Below are 22,097 nucleotides of genomic sequence, written 5' to 3' on the forward strand. Positions count from 1 at the left end.
GGGATGTGATTTAGGAGGATGCAGCGGTATGTGTAGGAAAACGCTCTTCTCCTTTTCTGAAACAAGTCCTAAAAATATCATGGAAGTGAACTTACAAAAAATGTATTGTTATGCATGAGTTGGATTTACCTCTAAGGGCCAACTTCACTGATATCAATATTAATAACATTTTTCAATTGCTGCCTCATTGCTTCCCAAATAAATTCTTCCAGGTAGTTGCCCCCAATTCCTTTGTTTTGCAAATACCGAATGATCTACAGGTAATGGTCAAAGTATTTCACATAAATGACATGTGGAGATTATGTTAGGTTGTTCCTTATAGTGGTTGACTCCTCATAGTGAGACATTCATATGCATCAGTTCTCCATGAGGTTCAGGGAATTGAAACACAGCAGATCTTCTTCAAAAGTCTGAGAAATCATAGAGAAAAAAAACTCCCAAACTGTGCCAGACACAAATAGCAAATTGGAGACCACTGTCATGAGGAGTATATCAAAGTGCCACCGTGTGCCCAAACCTTTTGTGAATGCTGGCTGGAAAGGAGGCATCGAATAGATAATGGATATGCTGAAGCAAGGAGTTTAACTGCAGTGGAACAGAAAATGGTAGGGACCAAGTTCACCCGTGATAAATCTGAAAGATTTTCCTGTACAGTCTAATTGAGATTAATAGGAACGTCCTGCCAATGCTTATTCATCCCTGTTGGGTTGTGAAGTTTACAATATAGTTGTGGATATTTTGTAGAAAACAGTCCCAGTTGTGGAACAGACTCTAAGTAAATTAAAGAGCTCTCTCAAGTATCACCACTTTCCCTTTCATCTCAAAATACCCGGTTCTTCATAATTAATTAGCAACAGGCATATATTAAACATCCCATTTTCATTTGGAGAGGAAGAAGTAGCTAGAGCCACATGTGGATGACTGTAGTGATTACAGAAGAATAAGAGCCTGGACTGCAAAATATATATGTCTTGTGGATAGTTTTCAACAGCACAGTACAAACTAAGGGCAAATGTCCTGGAACATGTGTGTCACTGTGATCAGTGAAGTAGTCCAGGTCCCAGAGAATCTAGTTTCATCAGCTAAAACAGTGGATTATGCTACCGCTAAATTATTCTCATTCCCCCTATAAGCTAAAAGCATGTTTAAAGTATGCCATAAAGTTCTTTACTTTGCTGGATATTACCACACGTTTCAGTATCCCCTGAATTTCCGCATTGATAATAAATGCATTCAGTGGTTCCAATTTGTTACCTTCAGTAAACAACATTTTGAAGCAGGAGAATTATTTGGCTTTCACTCCCATCTGTGAGGGGAATTATATGTATCTACCTCCCCCTAGTGAGTGTCACATTCCAATAACGTCCTTCCTTTTTGAACGCATTTGCCTTAAAGCCACAGCAACAGAGGTCTGTGTCAGTTAAAATTCACACATCAAGCTCCAGAGTTGTGTGTCTCGAATGTATAGCCATATAACCATGAGCATATACAATAAAACCTTATACAGGTTTGCAGATACTAGAAATGCAGCCATTATGTCATAATGTTCAGATATCTGTACATACATTTTGTGTGTATGTCTGCAATAAATATCAGCCCTGCAATTAAGTTATGTTCAGGCATCAGGACACACATACATTTTTTTGTGCAAATGACTGCACCCAAGTTCATTTTAAGAGTGAACCTGGGCACCGATGCTTCAAATGCATGGTACAGATGGGAAGAATACTGCTGTACCTCCACATAACATAGATCTGTACCTGTACATAAGTGAACAGAGATTGTATGAGTGTTGGGCCTAATGTGAATAGAGCTATGGAGGGGTCTGAATTTGAATGGAACACTGAAACTGAAGAGAACTTCATTGTCAAGCCATCTTTTGACATTATGGATCACTAATGCAGAAGTTAAATGGCCTTTTTCAGCCTGGGCCTTGGCTGAGCAGGTCTTACTTTCTCGGCTTCTTTCTTTGCTTCTAATTGGAGGAAGCTGCTCCCTGCGATGCCTCTCCAGTTCCTGTTCTTGCCTCTGTTGTTCCAGTTTTTGCTCTTTTTCAAGGAGTTCTTGTTGCTGCTTAATGGCTAAGAGTTCCTGTTGTAACTTGCAAAGAAGACAAAGTCATGAGAAAGTGAAGTTTTTAGATTAGATCAGATCAGATCAGAAATGTATTTAGTTATTTATTTTTATATGCATATCCCACTCTTCCTCCAAGGATCAAAGAACAGTGTACAAAGTTATGATTATCCTCACAACAACCCTGTGAGGTAGGTTAGGTTGAGAGATAGGTGACTGGCCTAGAGTCAGCCAGTAAGTTATATGGCTGAGTAGGGATTTGACTGGATCACCCCAGGGTGAACCCAGTGTCCTAGTCAAATTTGTGAACCCAGTGTCCTAGTCCAACACTGTAGTCACTTGAAGCTTCCTCTTCACTTACAGCTAATGGTCTTATGCCAATAAAGGCAGTCATAACTAAGTCTCACAATAAGAATTGAGTTAGTTATGCTAACTTGTTTCATTTGTTCCAATGAAAAATATAAGCTGAATGTATTTGTATCCATGCTTACTCAGAGTGATCTCACCAATTTTAATAGGACTTAATTTCAATTAAAGGTTATAAGGCTTAGTGATGAATAACTTTAGCTGGAACAGGCCCCCAAACTGACTTTTATTCTTTGCTTTCACATTTTTATTCTTCCAATCAATTTCTCTGCTTTTAAAAAAAAAAGTCATAAAATGAAACATAGCACAATTAAGATGGCTTCCCCCATTGTTTCAAACCATCAGGCAATTGCATTTTTCCAGTTCTATAAGACAGGAAAAATTTTGTGCTGTTTCTGCACTTTCACCACAGTAATCAAAATGATCTAGTTGCTTTTTTGAAGCAAAGGCTGGTTCTGCACACACAATTAACTATAATTCTGAAGAACTGCAGGCAACACATGGAAGGCATGAGAAAAAAGAGAAATCAAAAATCCATCTGAGTTTTCTTGCACTACTTAAGTGAAAGTCCATACTTAATATTCATTCACATTAGAGAAGTTAGTATATGAAAAGAAAAGAAAAATCACATTTACTGTTTCCATTTTAATGGATGCAGACAATCCAGAAGTATCATGTGGTTCCAAAGATACTTGCCAAAGCTAATAGATGAAAAAATGGAAGGCAATTTGGGAGCTAAGCAGAAAATCTTTGGTGACTAGAGGTCTACATGAAACAAGAAGTGCCTGCAACTTCTGAGAATCTCACCTTTATTTTGGAAGTGAAGTACTTTACAAATCTGACAGACAGTACACAGAAGGTGCAGAAAGTGGGTATTTTGTGCACACCTGTCTGATTCAATTTAGGGACCTACACAGACTGCGGTTCAAGCACTGTTTTGGAGCCGCAGGGAGGGGAGCAGGAGCTTTAAGAAAGAGGAGAGCAGGTCCTTACCTGCTCTCTGCCACCCCATGGAACTTTCTGCTGGGGTGGTACTCAGCCCAAGTACCCCCACACGGTGCCAGCATGCACATGACATCCATGCATATGCAGGCAATATTGGCACGGTCAGCATAGTGTTGCTGACCATGAAAATAGTGCCCGCACATGCACAGGAAGCTGCATGGGAAGTCGGAGAGCACCTCTTTCTGAAAGCTCTCATTCCCCGTGGTGCCATATTAGTTCAGACCTTGTCCAAACCAGTTTAGTGATGAACCAGTGTTCTAACTACGGCTTGTGCACACCGCTAATGCAATTTGTGAACCCAGGCATAAGCAAAGACAAGGAAACAATGGCTGGAATGCCAACTGATGTTGTGTTTATGTGCATCAGGAGATGGGTGATTTTTGTCAATGACTCCCTTCCCTCTGCAGCCCACTGTGCGTCCTCGAAATATATCTGTGAGAGCCAAAATTTTAGAAAGGCACAGCAGGCTGCAAAAGGAAGAGGAGATCAGTGAAAATCATCACTACTGTGAAGCACATGCTGAGGATTAAAGTGGATGTTGGCCAAACACACTTCTTAAGCACATCAACGTGGCTCTAAATGTGCTCTCTCATTGGACGGGAAGATTTTAGCAAATTCTGATTTGGAATATCTTCTTTTGTAGCCATAAGCTTACTGTAAGATCATTCTTTTGAAGCAGCCTCTTCTACTGTGAAAACATTTTTTTTTTTAAAAAAAAGACAACAAAAGCATTGCCAACATGCAAACGAACCTGAACTTTATATACATATGCAAAATAAATAACTCAAGCTCTATTACTCAGTTACTGTAAGACTGGAATTAAACTCCTTCCTTTGTATTGGTCATTAAACATAAACGTATGATAGAGAAAAAAGAAACATTTTGCTACCTTTATGTGCTCCTGGATCTGAGCTTGGTGCTGCCGGGTCAGGTTCTCATGCTGTTTCTGAAATTCGGCTATCAGAAGCTGCTTCTGAATTTGCTGCTGCTGCTGGATCAGGAGTAACTCCTGCTGTAGCTGTTTTTCACGGATCATGGGATCCACCATGGGAACCATCATCCTGAGATCTGTTCGCAAGTCTAATGGGGTGATAGTTTCTAATCCCACAGGAACTTCTGACTTCACATCCACTAATAGGAAAGAACATAAACAAAAAGAGGAATAAGGTAGGAGGTTTATACAAGTCACGAATTGTGGGGAGAAAGGGGGAGAGTAAGGCATTCTTTCTCATGAATACGAGAACTTGGCTCACCTGATGAAACTGGCAGATAAACGTACTCCAGATGTTGCTGAACTACAACTCCCATCATTCCCAGCCACAATAAATTGTACCTGGGGATGATGGAAGTTATAGTTCAGCGATGCCTGGGGTACCACAGGTTGGGAAACCTTGTCTTATAGAATTTGCAGTCACACAGTGGCATAGCAAGTTGGGAGGCAGCCTGGGGGCAAAATCGGAAGGGCACCTCATCATTGCTCACCACCTTTGCTCACCATCCACTGCCTGCCTGCCAGGCTATGCTCACTTGAACTGCCAATGAGAACAGGCCTACTTAAAGGAGAGGCCTGTTCTCGCCGAGACTGGGACTGGGTTCAGCGTGCAGTTGGAGCAAGTGCAGCCTAGTGGCAGTGGGTGGTGGGTGGGGGTGGTCACAAAGGTGGGAACAAACAGCCTAGTGGGCCAGAGGACAGCAAGCGCAGCCCCTGAGCACCAGCGGCCCAGGTCAACTGCAGTGCACACCACTCTCAGCACTGGCTACGCCACTGCAGCTACATGATCTGATAATGGTCACTGGCTTAGATGGGTTAAAAGAAGGATAGAGAACTTTCTGTCTGATCATGGCAGTTGGCCACAATAGTTAAACAGAACCTTTATATTACAAGCAATATGTTTCTGAATGCCAGTGCTAGGGGGAATCGGTACAAGAGTCCTGTTGCCTTCATTTCCTACTTGTAGACTGCCAAGAAGCATCTAGCCAGCCACTTTCTGCTGGCTTCTGCGTGCTACAATGTGTTCATCCAACACAGCGCACTCTCCGAAAAATTCATGCTCCTCCCACTTTTTTATGCTATAGTCTTGCACTTTTTATATATCGTCTCACTGTATTTATCACTTAGGCTTTTATGCAATTATGCCTTTTATCCCTTTTTGTCCTTTTTTATGCCTTTTACACCTTGTATGCCTTTTATGCTCTTTTTGCCCTTTTTGCATTTAAATTTTTTTTAATGTTTCTGTAGGCCCTTTAACACATTGTTATGCATTATACTTTGCACTGTGTAATCACCCCCTGTATTTTATGCTGGTCTATGACCGTAATAAAGATGATCCATTGGCAACCCACTGCTGTATAGGATGCTGGTCTAGATGGGGCTCTGGTCTGATGAGGCGTGCTGAAGATAATTTTGAATTTACACGACAAGCTAAAATAATCTGATTTCAGATTTTGTCTGTCTGTCTACCACATTTATATAGTGCCCTATATAAAATCCCAGGGCAGTTTACAATCTAATCAAACCAAAACCTAAAAATCATATGAACATGTTATTTATTTATCATATTTATATACCGCCTGATATGTGCATCCCCAGGTGGTGTATTAATATGGTAATATTAAACTTGCCATAAATAAAAGTTTATAAAATCATGAACTAAGCATGATAAAAAACAGGTGTGTTTCCAAAAGTCATTGTATTATCACTTGACAATGGCGATAGTGTGAAAATTTACACCAGTTATAAATAGTTAGAATAGTTAGATTAAACTAAAGAAATAACTATCTTGTCCTCCAGGTTGTTGTCCTCAGGTCTGTGAGCTGAGTTACATGTGTGCTGAAAATTAAATGTCTTGTAATTGTTATGTTTCCCAAAGCCTGAAAGCTGGGATGCACATTTTGCCCCTAAATTGACATTGGAGTCACACTTCATTCTTGAACCCCAAAGGATTTCTTTTCAGCACACAAGAACAGCAGTGTTTAGCCAATGAATCAGACCCCTCCGCTGAGAACATTTTTACAGACTAATGTTTATCTGCTTGTATCGGTATGCAAATGCATCAAAAAGGATTTTGGGAAAACATTTTAAATTGCAAGTATTTATAAAAAAACGCAGAAGGCAAGCACTATTTTGAAAGAAAATTCTCTCCTGTCTGAGAGATAATGCCTGTTCTGAAAGGATACCTGCTGTGATGCATGTCTGAATCATCTAAACAGAAAGCAGTATGCCCCCCCCCCACTTTAGAATGATTGTTTTTCTCATATGCAACTGTATGCAGAATTAATAGATTGACTAAATTTTGACCACCTTTTTAATTAAAATTTTACTGACAAATCCATTTGGGCAATTAATAAGCAGAGATAATTGATTGATTAACTGACTGAAATTTACAGAGGCTGTTCTTACGATCAGTCAATACCGGGCAAAGAAGCCCAGTCTTGGCTGATTGTAAGAACCGCCAGGAGCCGCAAGGATCCCAGTGGTGGTGTGGCAGCAAAAGGCTAGCCTCTTTAACGGGGTTAAGGGAGTGAGCACTCCCTTAGCCCCATTTTTAAATTGTCTGTTTGCAGCCGAGGCTGGGAGACTGCGGGGATCCTGGCTGGTACTGGTGGGGATATCCACAATGTACCCCACACTTACACAGTGCATTATGGGATTGTTGGGTTGACACCCCCCCCCCCAACTCTCTGCACTCCCCTGGCAATCCGTGCTCCCAGCATGGACGGGGCAATCATCTGCAGGGGAGGTAAGTTTTTACAGCCTTCCTCCCCAACATGCCCCAAGCCCTTTCTCACTGATTGTGAGAAAGGACTCACAGTCTTAAAAAACAAAACAAAAAGAGGTAACAGTCCCAGTTAGATGTGTCTACCCACCCTCTGAGAAGCCTATGCCCTGTGTTTCGACATGAGGAAAGAGCCCTGCTGCCACCAATCAATGTCAACACACTGAGCTCGATGGACCAGTGCAGCAAACAGCTTAAGGCATCTGTTCAAGGAAGCAAGCCCAGAGCAGTAATTCATACAGAAATGAAATCAACAGCCTTTTCTGTGGGAATTCTGCTAGAACTTCTGCTTCTGGAGCGGATGAACGACTTGACCATATACACTGTAGAGGAAAATTACAAAATTACTTGTTTGAAGTGAGATGATTCAGTTATCCCCTGCTAACTGAACAAAAGAGGCACCTTTTCCAAGTGGTGATTCTCTTTATTTAGCAAGGGGAGAGCAACTGGCCCTATCCATTCCCAGCACAGCCTCCCTCCAGTGGCTGTTGCTGGTATCTGTTTTATATTTCTTTTTTAGAATGTGAGCCCTTTAGGGACAGGGAACAATTTTATTTATTTATGTCTATGTAAACTGCTTTGGGAGCTTTTGTTGAAAAAGCGGTATATAAATATCCATCGTATTCATATTATTGTAAGGGTATCAAGGCCAGAGATACAACAGACAAGCTGGGTTTTTTTTTGTGGGGGGGACTTTGGGTTCATGGATGCCTTTAATTACTTAATTCATTTTGCAGCACACCTGCAGTTTAGACCTAATTTGGTAATTACTGTTAAGTCACCAAGAATCTCCAAACCAGAACTCCGACTCAAACTCGTCAGTCTCTGCATCACCAGGGCGCTTTCCAGATTACACCCTGCAACGGGGTCACGGCGTATCTCTGAAGTGTGCTTCCACACTTTCTGTGTTGTGACACCGCAGTCCCTACACTGACAGCAGGGTGCTGTTCCTATTTCCACAATGCTTTGTTTCGAATTTAATCACTGCTATAAAGCACTTACATTATAGCAATAGCACTTACATTTATATACCGCTCTATAGCCAGAGCTCTCTAAGCGGTTTACAATGATTTAGCATATTGCCCCCAACATTCTGGGTACTCATTTTACCAACCTCGGAAGTCAACCTTGAGCCCCTGGTCAGGATCGAACTTGTAACCTTCTGGTTACAGGGTGGCAGTTTTACCACTGCGCCACCAGGGGCTCTATAGTGCTATGATGTCATATATCCAGCGTAAAGAAGTTGCTGGTTTTTTGGGTTGTTAGTTTTCGTGAGACTGCCCCCTCTCTGTTTACATTTTGAATGTGATTTGCCTGAATGGAAGCTTTTTGCTGCTGTTGAGCGGCTAATCTGGAAAGTGCCCTGGACAGCTTACAAGGATGATAATTGGCTGAACTGGGCTTTCCTGCTATACTGAACCCACTGATAGTGGCCAGAAGGAAATATGCAGCTAATCCTCCCAACAGGAATCAGGTGGCTTGGGGAGCCAATAGGTTCTCTCCTGGGTGCTTTCCAGATTACACCCTAGAATAGCAGCATAATGCTTTGGCTTGGCAGGATCATATTGAAAACAATTCCCAGAATCTCAGACTCCTACAATGGGAAAATATAGCTATTTTTCTGCAACAGACTTGCAACGTTGCAGCACTAAGTCGCAAAGATAAAATCTGAAGTAAGGCATCAGAAATGTAAACGGCACCTTGCTGTCAGCACAGGGGCTGCACTGCCACAACACAGGAAGTACGGAAGCACACTTTGCAGATCCATAGTGACACTGTGGTAAGGGTTAATCTGGAAAGCGCTCTGCCCTTATAAAAGAACTTCTCCTGGCTTGACTCCCCAGTCTGAGTTTCTTGTCTAAAGAAGGTGCCAAATGTTCTCCATCTTGTCTGACTCTGGCCCATCTCATCATATGCCTCTGGTCCTTGGATTTCTGCTTGCCCAACCCAGAACCTGACCTCCCAACTCTTTGTCCACATCATGTATATCTGTCTCTTGGTTCTCTGTTTGACCATTCTGGAACATGACCTCCATCCTTTCCTTGACCATGCCATTTCGCTTGTCCCCTTGGATCACTGCCTCCTTTGGAACCTAATCGCTGACTTGTTTTCCCATGACGGTTGTCTCAGACCACACTGGGCCCTGACAGTTATTGCTGCAATACTTCCCAACACTGTAAGAGCTAAGAATGGGATGTGAAAATGGCAGCACTTCCAAGGCAAAGAAACAACACACTTTAAAAGGAGGAATTAATTGCAGCCTCTCAGATGTTTGGCATTCATTCCCAGTGGCAAAAAGGGGGTTTATTGCCAGAAGCAGAATTTCAGCATGGCTTCCAAGACCCAGAAAGGAGTTTGGAACAAAATAAATAAGAAAAAATGTAAAGTGTTCTCCTCACATTTTTCTCTGTGCTTTGACATTCATGCCAAACCATTATGGTTCTTTATTGAGGCAGTGGGGAGGCATTTCCACAGCCCAGAGTGTGCTGGCAATGCTGGAAGAAGGAGAAGGCAAGAGATCCAAGTATCTTCTGCCACACTCTCAAAATCCATGCAATCAAAATTAAATGGTTAACTACAACTAGCTAGCCAGGGACGTTCCCACAGAGTGTAACTTGAGAGCATGCACTTTAGCCCCAATTGTACTCCCACCACCACAGTTAACTAGGATTAAACTACCATCAATAACTACAATCTGATCGTAGTTACCAATCGTAGTTTAATCCTAGTTAACCGCAGTGGCGGGAACAAGATCATCATTAAAGCACACATTCTCACATCATGTTCCATGGGTGCACGCCCAGCTTGAAGATCACAGTTTATGATTGAACTATGATTGATCATAGTTTATTATCATAGTTTATAAAACGATGATTGCACAGGTCATGAGAACACAGCCTTTGTTGGTATCACCCTCTACTTCTAGGAGGCACAAAGAATCATGCAGACACTTGAGCCTGTGCATATGAGAGTGTGTTGTCTGAGAGTATAGATATTTCCAGAGGGAGTAGTGTCTTTAGGTGCTAACTGGGCAAAGAGGCACCTTATTAATGTGGTGATTCTTATGTTTAGCACGGGGAGAGCAACTAGCCCTATCCACCCCCAGCACAGCATCCCTCCAGTGGCTGTTGCTGGTGTCTTTCTTATGCTTCTTTTTAGATTGTGAGCCCTTTGGGGACAGGGATCCATCTTATTTATTTATTATTTTGCTATGTAAACCACTTTGGAAACTTTTGTTGAAAAGCAGTATATAAATAGTGGTGGTTGTGTTGGTAGATAACAGGATCCTCTTGCAATGCCATTAGTTTGGAGACACCAACAGCTAAAGCTAAGCCAGCAAAATGGCCCTTAGAAAGCTTGTTTCCTTGCAGCCAATTGTAGCAGCCCCGTTACAACTGGTTCAATGGCATCAGTATCACCAAAGGTAACAAATGCCTCTTCTTTGACAGTCTGTAGTTCAAGGATCCCCCTTATTTTGGAACTGCAATCTGTTAGCATCTCTGTGAGTAGAGACTGGTAGGAAACCTGCAGTTAAAAACAATGAGGACCTGCCCTTGGGGTTCATTTATTGTTTGCTTCTCCCTCTGAGCAGAACAGGATCCATGGTGCAAGACAGACCAGTTTGCATTTTATCCAGTAGAGGGCAGTAGTACACAAGTATACTAGCTCATTGTTTTAATAACAATAGTATACCTTAGTCTTAGTGTCCAGATGTACATTTCGGAATTGTGTACATCTGGACATTAAGAGACTATTCCATAACTTTGTTTTCAAAATAACATTGCCTTTCGTTTTTGTTTTTTAAATCACTTTTATTTCCCCCCAGCTCAAGACAAGGAAGATGGAGCGCAACATATATTTGGTATTAATGTTCTGGCTGTCCAAAGAGAATTTTGAGTGTAAATAGAAGGATTTTTTAAAAAGAAATATGGTACCTGCATATCTATTTTTAAGATCATGAGCAAATCTCTAGGGAACGTTCTGTCATAGGGGAAAATATAAATACTATTACTATAAATAATGGAAGATGCCAGGTATCTTACGTTTTTCTGTCAATAAACATTTTTCTGTCAAACTTTTTTTAAAAAGCATCCTGTAACAGCTATTGTGATTCTGAGTACATAATTTGCTTTTTACCATGCCAGAATTAGATTGCCCAACTCCTGGCTTTTGTTCTGAGGCTAATCACAAAATTGCAAAATCACTCTTAAGTTACAAAAACTACCCTTGATTATAAATAATTGTCCCAGACAGAGAGAAAAGCGGACAGCAAGATCCCAGCCCTTTCATCCAATTTATTCCACAGCAACCCACATTCCATTTGTCTAGACTAAATATAGCAGCGTTTATACAAGAAATCAATAGTGCTTGGAGAGAGCAGAGCAAAGACATGAATATTTCATCAAACTCACAGAGAAACGGCAATCAACAAACTGACAGCTCAGTGGAGACGGACTCCTCCGGCCCTGCAGATAAGTCTTTGTTATTTGGAGGATGGCTCATCCCCCTTCAAATCACAGCCTTATCACAGGCGCTCTTTTATTTTTAGTATTAATTGCATTGTAGGTGACAAAAGCTTATCATGTTTAAAGCAGAGAAATTGATTATCTTGCATCCGTTGTGCCACATAATAAGCTGTGCCAGGAACAATAAAAGTTACCTAGAGCCAAGCAAAATCCTACAGCATTTGGGATTGCAAACAAATAGATGCACTGAGACCTATGGCTGGTGGAAAACCCCTCGTTAATTCCTGCCCTGCTTCCCAAGATTTCCTGCCCCACTTGCACCTGTCCCACTATTCAAGATTCCCTGTCCTTCCAAACACTGGAAACTAAAAATAAAATTCAAAATGAAATGTGTGCACACATGCACAAAGAAAGTTAAGGGAAACATTTATCTTACATAGGAAGCTGCCATATATTGAGTCAGACCATAGGTCCATCTAACTCAGTATTGTCTACAAGACCATCTGTAGATAATCATCTTCTAAGACCATCATTTTGCATTTTTGTCACCATCAAGGTCCTAAGAACCCAAGCCACTTGGTGGGAGATAAATGTTTTGGACAGGTAATCCAGTTCAAGGTGGATAAAGAACACCATGAGATTACTACACATAATCACATCCTTCAAGAGGGGTGAGATCTGTAGATATTCATACCATATGGGTCACATTGGCACTTAGGAATGTAGGAACATAGGAAGTTGCCTTATACTGAGTCAGATCATTGGTCCATGAAGCTAAAAATTGTCTACACAAAGTGGCAGTGGCTTCTCCAAGGTTAAAGGCAGGAGTTTCTCTCAGCCCTATCTTGGAGATGCCAGGGAGGGAACTTGGAACTTTCTGCATGCAAGCATGCAGATGCTCTTCTCAGAGTGGCCCCATCTTCTAAGGGGGAATATCTTACAGTGCTCACACATGTAATTTCCCATTCAAATGGAAACCAGGATGGATACTGCTTAACAAATGGGACAATTTATGCTTGCTATCACAAGACCAGTATCTTCAACAGTCAGTGATGGGTTTCCCTCTTTTATAAGCCTCTTGAGATAATACATTCTAAATATTAATTTCTGCTTAAATGAAGAGTCCTGAGATCCCTGAAGAATTTTAGGTAGATGTGACTTCCATGGGCCCTGTAAGAATCTCCCCTCTGACATTCATATCTTTCCCACTTTGTCCAGAATTGTTGGATTGGGTGGAAATGTGATCTTTTATGTATGGTTTAATTGGGGGATAGCCGTGTGCTATGAGAAGTTGCTTTTTAAGATGAAAGAGAATAGAGTGGCTATATTTTGATGTAATGCATATGTTGATATCTGAAGTTTCCCATATGCCAATGGGGAGAAAGTTAAAGGTGGGTAATAGTGGCAATGTGCTGTATGGACAATAAAATGAAAGAGATGCATGGAATAAATAAGGAGGTCTATCCGATCTTTTAGTTCAAAGGACAATGACTGAAATACTACGTAATACAACATTGGAAACCCAAAGGGTTGGCAACGGGAAAATAAATCAGATAGACAATAAAGCCACAGGGTTGCATCCTGAGGCGGCATTACACAAAATTATGTTTCACAAAAAACTCTACATCTGGAACTTCCATTCACACAAAAGGCGATTTTTGTGAATTCCCCTTCCCTCTGCAATTCCCTGAAACCCTCAAAAATTGATTCTTGAAGGTTGGGGACCTTCCAGAGCAAGGCAGCATGGAGGCTACCATCAGGATGGAGAAACTGGTGGAAATTCCATGTCCTGCATGGGCTTCTGCATAGAACACTGTGTCAGGATACAACACAATTAGCTTAGGGATACTAGAAAACTTCTAGTCCAATCATCTTCTAGGAAATAAGAAGAGGTTGTGGCATCAAGTTGGAGTCTGTGCATGTGTTTTTCATCTACAAATGGTAGCCTGTAAGTTTGAATTCTGAAACATGAGAATATTTGAAGGAGATATTTAGCAGAACATAAAGAACAAAAAAGTATTAAGCAACAGTTGAATTGGGTTTGTTTGTTTTTAACCTTCCCACAGTGTCCCCAGATGGCAGCTGATGTATTTAATTTAAGTAAGCAGAAGTTTGCTGGTTTGAATCTCCGCTGATATGTTTTCCAGACTATGGGAGATACCTATATCGGGCAGCAGCAATATAGGAAGATGCTGAAAGGCATCATCTCACACTATGAGAGAGATGGCAATGGTAAAACCCTCCTGTATCCTACCAAAAAAACCCACAGGGCTCTGTAGTTACCAGGAGTCAAGATTGACTTGATGGCACACTTTACTTAAACATATTCTACCTTCATTGTCATATCAACAAATTATAAATCATCCAAGCCAAATTTCAAATGTATAATACAAAAATAATTAACAACAATTAATAAAAAGTGCTGGTTATTATCTTTAAAGCCTTAAGCGGCTTAGGTCGGAGCTATCTTAGAGAGCACATTCTTCTACATGATCCCCACTGCACATTAAGGTCATCTTAAAAGGTGCGTCTCCAGTTACCACCCATTTGTCTGGTGGCAACTCAGAGGCGGGTCTTCTCAGTAGCTGCCCCGGAGCAGCTGCCCCGGAGCTGTGGAATGAACTCCCGGCAGAAATCCGTAATCTGGATTCACTGTTGGCCTTCAGGAAAGCCCTTAAAACCTATCTGTTTGGCTTAGTTCTCCAGGGTTTTTAATGGTTTAAATGTTTTAACTGTTAATTAGTGTTATGCTGTTTTATAGTTTTGATTTTAATAGGTAATTTGTTTTTATTTTGATGTAAACCGCCCTGAGCCATTTTAGGAAGGGCGGTATATAAATCGAATAAATAAATAAATAAACAACTTGCAAAATTCTTAACAATGAACAGATTAACCCCACTATGTATACACCCACAAGAGCCTATAGTCACATATAAAATAACTTTGTCTCCGAATAGAAGGTACTGAGCCCTTTCTCACAATCAGTGAGAAAGGGCTCCAGTCTGCATGAGAGGCAGCTTTAAAATGCTTACCTCCTCGGCAGATGATCGAGGACTCCTTCCTGGGCGGATCACCCGACCAGATGATTGGTGGCTACTGTTGGCAGCATGAAGGGTTGGGAGCTGGGATTCATCTTCCCAGCCCCTGGAACTCCTGTAATTCACCGTGTGAAGCCACAGTGCATTAAAGAGATCCTCTCGGCACTGGCTGGGAGGCTATTCGTGTGGCACCAACACACAAGCACTAAGGCCGGCTACCAAGCCCTCAAACCCCAGACCGGGCTAAGTGGCAGGCTCCCTAAGCAGGTTTGCCGCCACACTGCTGGCGGCCATTGTACGGTTCCTGGTGGTTCACACACGCCAGCAAAACCGGGCGGGGCTTCCTTAGCCTGGTTTTGCCTGCGCATGTGAATCACCCCACTGAGTAAACACGTACGAATATTATTCAGCCAAAGTTGAAAAAGTTCCATGGATTTGAGGAGAGTATCAGAGGTACTCAGTTTTGGCTGGATTGTATCCTAATGCTCTGAAAAAAGCCAAGTTTTCCTTCCAGTTGTTGAACTACACTTCACTTATTCTTAAAACAATATTCACAATCTTAGTACGATGAAACAGAAATATTAATAAACCAAAAATGAAGGCGCCATAGCTCAGTGGAAACCCAGATGCAAAATGGCATAGCGAGTGAGTCTTATAACAGTTCAGCCCACAGCTTTTCCAGTTAAAGGTATCAGATGACAGGCCAGACCACTGCTTGAGATCCTATGTTATGAATGCAGCACCACAGCCAGTCATAACAGACAATACTGGGTTAGAAGGACCAATGATCTGACTCGCAATAAGGTAGCTCTGGATGCCATATTCCATGGATGTATCTTGGGGCTACATTTGGATGCAAGTTGAACTATTTTCAATTAGGGGAAGGCCTATAGCTCCAGTGGCACAGCACATGTTTTGCATCAGAAGCATCAGCACATGCTCTGCATCCCAGTTCAACCTGGGCAGCTCCAATTAAGTAGATGCCAGGCCAGGTTGGGGAAGACCCCTGCCTGAAATCCTGGAAAGCCTCTGCCAGTGTAAATCAAACTGAGCTAGATGGACCAGTGGTCTGTGCTAGTACAAGGGAGTTTCACATGTCCAATCATATAAATGGTATAATCCTACTACTACAGTACATCAAGGAAATATGTATCATGAACGGTGATGCTTTTCAATTTCTCCTTTGAAATACCATTATTATAAGCTGGAATCCAGAGTGACCCATATGTGTGTACACATGGGAATGATGGCTGATTCTTGCATCTGGCAGCATCCACTTTTGCCTTATCAGGTGATGTGCTAGAGTGCCCCCAACATTCATGGGCTGCTTTTTTGGGAGCTGCAAGGGTCTGCTGCCAGGAGGGGAAAAGAAACACACTGCCACACGTGTGGCATTTGGATCCCAGCCATGATGTTTATTATGCTTTCCTTTAAATGTTTGTGTACATGTCAAAAATGAAAACTAAAATAAATGTAAACAGTGATCAGGGCTTTGATATGCAAAGCTTTTATTTCCCAAGAGCCTGAAAGGCAAAATGCAGTCAGCCACACACTTCTAAACCATCAGTGAGAATCACTGAAATGCTAGCTATTAAGCTAAGGAGAACTGCCTGAAAATGAATAGCTTTATTATATTGATTCCCTAAAACCGGTCATCATACTTGGAAATATGCAAACAAACCAGACCATAACCATGAACATCTCCTAATTATCAGCACTCAAGGAATTCTTAATTGTAATGTTCAGTCTCCCCTCACATAGAAAGCACTTAGGAAGTGAGGATTTATCAACTGCTGTGTCAAGTTGCAATTCAGCCTCTTGCTATTAAACAGCAGGGAACATGAGGGTCTGATGAAAGGAATTAAACACTTTATGATCAACCACAAAAATATGTCAACAGTAGAACACCTGAAATATGTCTTGGCCTCTCCTGTTTGGTTTTTTTATATTTCAGCAGAGTCTTGAAACCCACTTTCCCTACTCCTTGGCAATTAATTAAGCAGTCCTCATTTCCCCAAAACTATTCTTTTTTCCTTACAAGGAATCCAAGCTTCTTTCATACAGCCAACTTCTGCTGAGGGCAAGATAAAAATAGGACAGAGATAAGTGTGGATTTAAGTTTCAAATTCACTCGAGTGGTTTAAAGACAAAATTGTTCTTACAACTAGCTGTTCTTCCACTGTTGTTCCAGCTAGCTGGAATTTGTAAACAAGTATGCTAAGATGCCTCCTGGTGACAGTCGCTGTTAGTGGCATTGTTGAATTGAGCCACATCACTGGCATGTCGTGAGTTGCTTCATAATGCCAATGCAATATCACATGCAGTCCTTGTTCCCAAGCCTACGCAATTATTTGCTAGCACAACAGATCGGAGGATCCAATAATTCAGCCTCCCTATAGTCCAGTTCATATACTTGCCAGGCAGCACTCTCTCTTGCATAGCATAGGAGTGGCTGTGGTCCCTTTCTTCCCACTATGTATGTAACACCGCCCCCCCACCCTGCCCCCGTCTATATAGGCATCCTTCTGGAATACCTATTTTCATCTTTCAGAATCACGTCTGTATATGGCGAGATCAAATCAGATGCTGGATGAAGTAATCGTAGCAAGTGTGACAGAATGCATTCTATGGCCTGGTTCTCATAATCCAATGTATTATTCATTCATTCATTCATTTGATTTGATTTGGATTTGATTTTTTATACCGCCCTTCCGAAATAGCTCAGGGCAGTTTACAATTAAAAACAGAAATATAAATATGAACACCAATTAAAAAACATCTTAAAAAACAATTAAACTATCAGAACAATTAAAACCCTGAAAACCAGGTTAGCATTAAAACAATTAAACATAATGAAAAACCCTGAAAGGCCAGGCCAAACAGATGGGTTTTAAGGGCTCTCTTGAAGGTCAGTAAGGAATTAAGATTGCGGATTTCTGCTAGGAGTGCATTCCACAGCCCGGGAGCAGCTGCAGAGAAGGCCTGCCTCTGAGTCGCCACCAAACGAACCGGTGGTAACTGGAGATGCACCTCCTCAGATAACCTTAACATGCGGTGGTAAGGCGCTCTCTAAGATGTAAGGTGGAGGAGCATCCAGCTGGGATTCAGGAGCTGTGTGCACTCTCAAAAATGTATGGCGTCAGTGGCAGTAATGTCAGGCAGAGGACCAGCAAGTGTTCATGTGCCAAGAGCATCCCAGTTCGTCGGTGTGGGCACCCAACATAGATAATCTGACATTTGATGTAGGGTGGAGGAGGTTAGCTGCTGAAGCCGACTAGTCACGATTGATTCTCACACACAACTGCTTCCTGGTCCTCCACCCAACATTGTTGCTGCCCACACAATCCGTTTTGGGGAGAATGCATAGCTCCCAAATCCTATCTGGCGGCCCCTCCATCTTACACGGATAACCAGTTCTCTGAAATCTAAAGGAAAATGTGGTCTTCTTACATCGAAGCATTGTTGACTTGTAAAATACAAATGAAAATCCATTTATTGTGAGCCAAAATTAAAAAGAACACCAGGAAATTTTTTGGGAGAACGAGACACCAAAAGCTAATTCATATAGATATCTCATATGTATAGATCATGGGGTCACTTGCCTTCTCCATATAGACACAATAAAATGGCCATGTGAACAGATAATCTATGCAGAAACTTAGATGTTGTGAAAAACTATAAAACAAACATTGGCTGGTATCCAAGATGTGTAGCCCAGAGACATGAGTTTGGTATACAAACATAATATGGTATACAAGCATATTAAATAAGGAACAGTAGGGCTTTTTAAGCCCCCTGTCTCATTAGAGACCTGTGCTCCCCCCAAACCTGTTTGTAATATTTGGTGCACGTTCTGGAGCAGGAATTGATGCAACGGGAAGTAGCTGGAAGGGGAAAAATCAGCCACTGGCTCCTGTTTTCCACTCAGAAATGGGTTTTGTTTTGTTTTTAAGTTGCCATTGTTCACAAAGTAATGACTTACATTTTGTCACATGGAAGGATCCAAAAATTGATAATGTGGTATATATAGTTGTGCAGGTTTGCTAGCATAAGATAGGTGGTTTTGTACTTGCTTTAACTTGATTAACGATTTTTTTTTTACAATAAGAGATCATTATTGTAATGTTTAAAGGATCTGAAACCCATTTTAAGCCATTTGTATTGTTAATATGAATTGTCTCTTGCTTCATCTCCAAATAGCTCCTTAGTTGATTCTCAAAACAATTTTCATTAGCAACTAGTATTGAAAATTGTTACACTAAAAATCAATTCTAAGTACAGCCATTTAGAGATGAAGCATTAACAGTACAAACAGCTTAAAATAACTTTCAAATCCTTTAAACATCACAATGATAATCTGTTATAAAAATTAGTGGCTGCAGCACCCAAAGTACTTGCTTTAGAAAAGCTCCAATGCCATTATTTATTTAAAATATTTTATACTGCTTTTAATACACATTTATACGAAGCAATCAACAATAAAATAGGAAACAGAAAACAAAAAAACAAGAAACCGAATCATAAAAAAAAGAAAGCAGCAGACAAGAGGAGAGTCCATTATGACGCATGGCTCCTCCTGCTATTTTTGAGCATGATTGTTCCTCAGACCATGAAGAAAGTAGTGTTTTTCCAACACTATTTCTGTGCTGACATGAACCCAAAAGGAAAAGTACTGCAGGGAGAGGAGAAAACATGTGGATGGTTCATGGCACATGTGGGTGGGCATGTTTACTATGATATGTGTGAGAGAGACTCCCGTGGGTTGCCCAAAGCACCCCCACTCAACATCCACTCCGGAGCTCAGCTAGCTTTGAGGGCATGCTTCACTTCTGGCTATTACTGTGGCAGTTCATGTGATATCAGTAACTTCTGCACTGCTGGTCCCCCCCCCCCGCCCCCGGCTTTGAGGGAGGGGCAGTTATGTTTGTCTTCCTTCCGAGAGAGGTTTGGGCAGCCCAAGTTATGCACCTGCACACTGAAATGGAAATACTCCACTGTAGCCCGGACAGAATGGGGGAACCTCCTCTGGATTCCTGGAGAACTTGTGTGCTGGCAATTACCAATTGCATCATCAAGTGCAGATTGCATTCATGGTGTTACATGGAAGCAATTCTGAGCTCAGATTAGGACTTGCTCCCAACTAGAAGTAGGTCACCAAGATCACAGGAAAGATGCTTTCAGTGTCCTTTGTGAGTAGAGACTTGACACAACTGAAACCATGTAACATATGTTTCTACTGCTTTATGTAATCACACCGTGTAGCCATTGTGTTACTTAATGATTTCATTATTTAAAGAAATAATGGGCTCCTGCCACCCATGTGTCAGGACAAATGCAACTTGCACAAGTTTTAACTCCTGATACCACAACACCATAACTATACTTCCCCTCTCCACTACTGCGCCAGAGATTCAAGCATCACACATAGCTTCCCCTGTCCCATACAAAAAGACATACCATTCTATGAAGCAGGATCTACAATATTCCATAGAATGATTTAAATATTAGAAAGAAGTAAACATGATTGTAAACACATGAATGCAATCTTCAATTGCTTACGAGCACGATGATGAAAAATTTAAGTAACTAAGCCTTAAGTATATTTACATACATGCAACATCAACTCAATTGCCTGAAACACAAGTGTCAACAATTAACTTTTAACAGGACTAGAAATGCTATAAGGTGACTTAACTCACAAAAACTGTAAATTAAAGCTGAAATCATTACATAATATATGAAACATAAACAATAATAGTTAACCAGCCTTATTCAACCATTATGATCAAAACACGTACACTCTGTTCAGTGCACGCACTACAGATCCGAATATACTTACAGCGTTCATATTATGTTCAACTGACTTTCAGTAGTATATGTCCTATCTGTACCCTGTATTTAAGGAAGCCCGTGCTCAAGTTCAGTCTTTCAGCTGAACACATGTATAGTCATTTACACAAAAACAATAAATTTACATGTGAATAGACTTCTTCATGTACATATAACATGAGCACAGCTATTTTCGGCATGTGGGGAGGGCGCAGGGGAAAGGCAAGAGCAAGTTTACCTTCCCCACCAGACGATTGGTCCTCTCCTGTGTGGTGCACAGCTCGTGTGCCCACATGACCCATGCTACTCTGAGCAGTGTGGATCTCTGGAGGCCAGGAAAATGAGTCCCAAATGCCAGAAATCCCAAGATGCACTCACGGGCAGCATGGCGCATTGAGGGATTCCCTCTCAAGGCAGGCACTCTAGGCATGCAGGTGTGTGTATACTGCCTGAGCATCTACACAATCTTGGACCTGGGTACTTGCACCCTCTAATCTAGGTTAAAGGCTGGGTTAAAAACCTGGGCTTCTGGGGCAGGCAGTGCCAGAATTGACCTCGATCCCAGCGCTCTGCACAAGCAGCCTAGCCCAGATTGGACTGCCCTAGCCTTGGCTGCTCGTGTGAACAGCCTCAATGTCTGAACAGAGTTCATATCTGGATAGACTCCCAAAGACTGAGTTATACAAAGTGTACCTTGAATTGCACACCAGAGACCAGTACTTAGAGAATGGAAGGGACCTGCTCCCTGCTTTCCTAGAAACTCATACCTGGAATGCATCATTAGAAAAGTATGAGTGGGACTTAGTGGCTAAGTGCAGTGTGTGGCAGCAGAAAGGGACAAAAATGTTGTGAAGGCTGTAAGCGATTAGAGGCCTGAATGTATTGAGTGTGTTCAGTGTATTAACCTGGCAGTCAAGTTTGTTTTGCATTACTGTTCTCTCTTGTTGATAGACTTGGGAGGACTCAGCTGGCTGCTACTCAAACTGGTCTTGACTGCCGAGAGCATCAATCTGGCCAACTAACATCTTAGAAGAGAAGGCGCAGTCCGCTGCATGTAGCTCCTCAGCCTATAAAACCTTTATTGCATTTCCCTAATACCCACCCTGTGATAGTGATGCAACCAGTAGCCACTGAAAGATGAAAGTGAAAGAAAGAATTGGGAGTGGAAAATGGGGAAAGGAAATGCCCCTCAAGAAAACTCTGTCATGGTAAGCAGAGATGAGGGAAGAGCATAGCTGGGAAAATGGCAAATGAAGTTGCAAGAAGCAGAAGTTGCAAACATTCCCCCACCCGACCCCAGAAAGCAAAAGGCTCCTGTCCAGGCAATGATCACAGGGGAAACACCACCACATCTTTTGTGGAACATAGAGGGCAAATAGTGAGCAAAGTTGCAGGAGGCAGAAGGTGCCTGACCCAGTCTTGAACTATACAGGAACAACAAAGCCGGGTAAAGGGCAGGAGACATTGCCAAAAAAAGATTATTATAGAAGTTATAAAACTTAGCATGTTATACCTGAAGTGGGTTCCCTTGAAACACTAGTGGA

At 41.7% G+C, this 22,097-nt stretch overlaps 1 protein-coding gene across 34 annotated transcripts in view; it reads right to left on the reverse strand.

The window, feature by feature from the left end:
* The window catches only part of HDAC9 (histone deacetylase 9), a 670,023-nt gene that overhangs the window by 351,075 nt on the left and 296,851 nt on the right, over window positions 1-22,097 (reverse strand). For 31 of the 34 annotated variants that reach the window (XR_008309711.1, XR_008309710.1, XR_008309709.1 and 28 more), the window contains 2 exons: window positions 4,334-4,575; window positions 1,953-2,100 (listed from right to left, as the gene is read on the reverse strand). Coding sequence is in view for 29 of the 34 variants with exons in the window: in XM_053261002.1 (XP_053116977.1) it covers window positions 1,953-2,100; window positions 4,334-4,575 (390 nt within the window). In the remaining 5 variants the exon portion in view is untranslated. The remainder of the gene's footprint in view (window positions 1-1,952; window positions 2,101-4,333; window positions 4,576-22,097) is intronic. The other 3 variants (XM_053260998.1, XM_053260997.1, XM_053261024.1) reach the window with 1 other exon arrangement.

This window comes from Hemicordylus capensis, chromosome 6 (genome assembly GCF_027244095.1).
Source record: "Hemicordylus capensis ecotype Gifberg chromosome 6, rHemCap1.1.pri, whole genome shotgun sequence".
NCBI classification, from domain to species: domain Eukaryota; kingdom Metazoa; phylum Chordata; class Lepidosauria; order Squamata; family Cordylidae; genus Hemicordylus; species Hemicordylus capensis.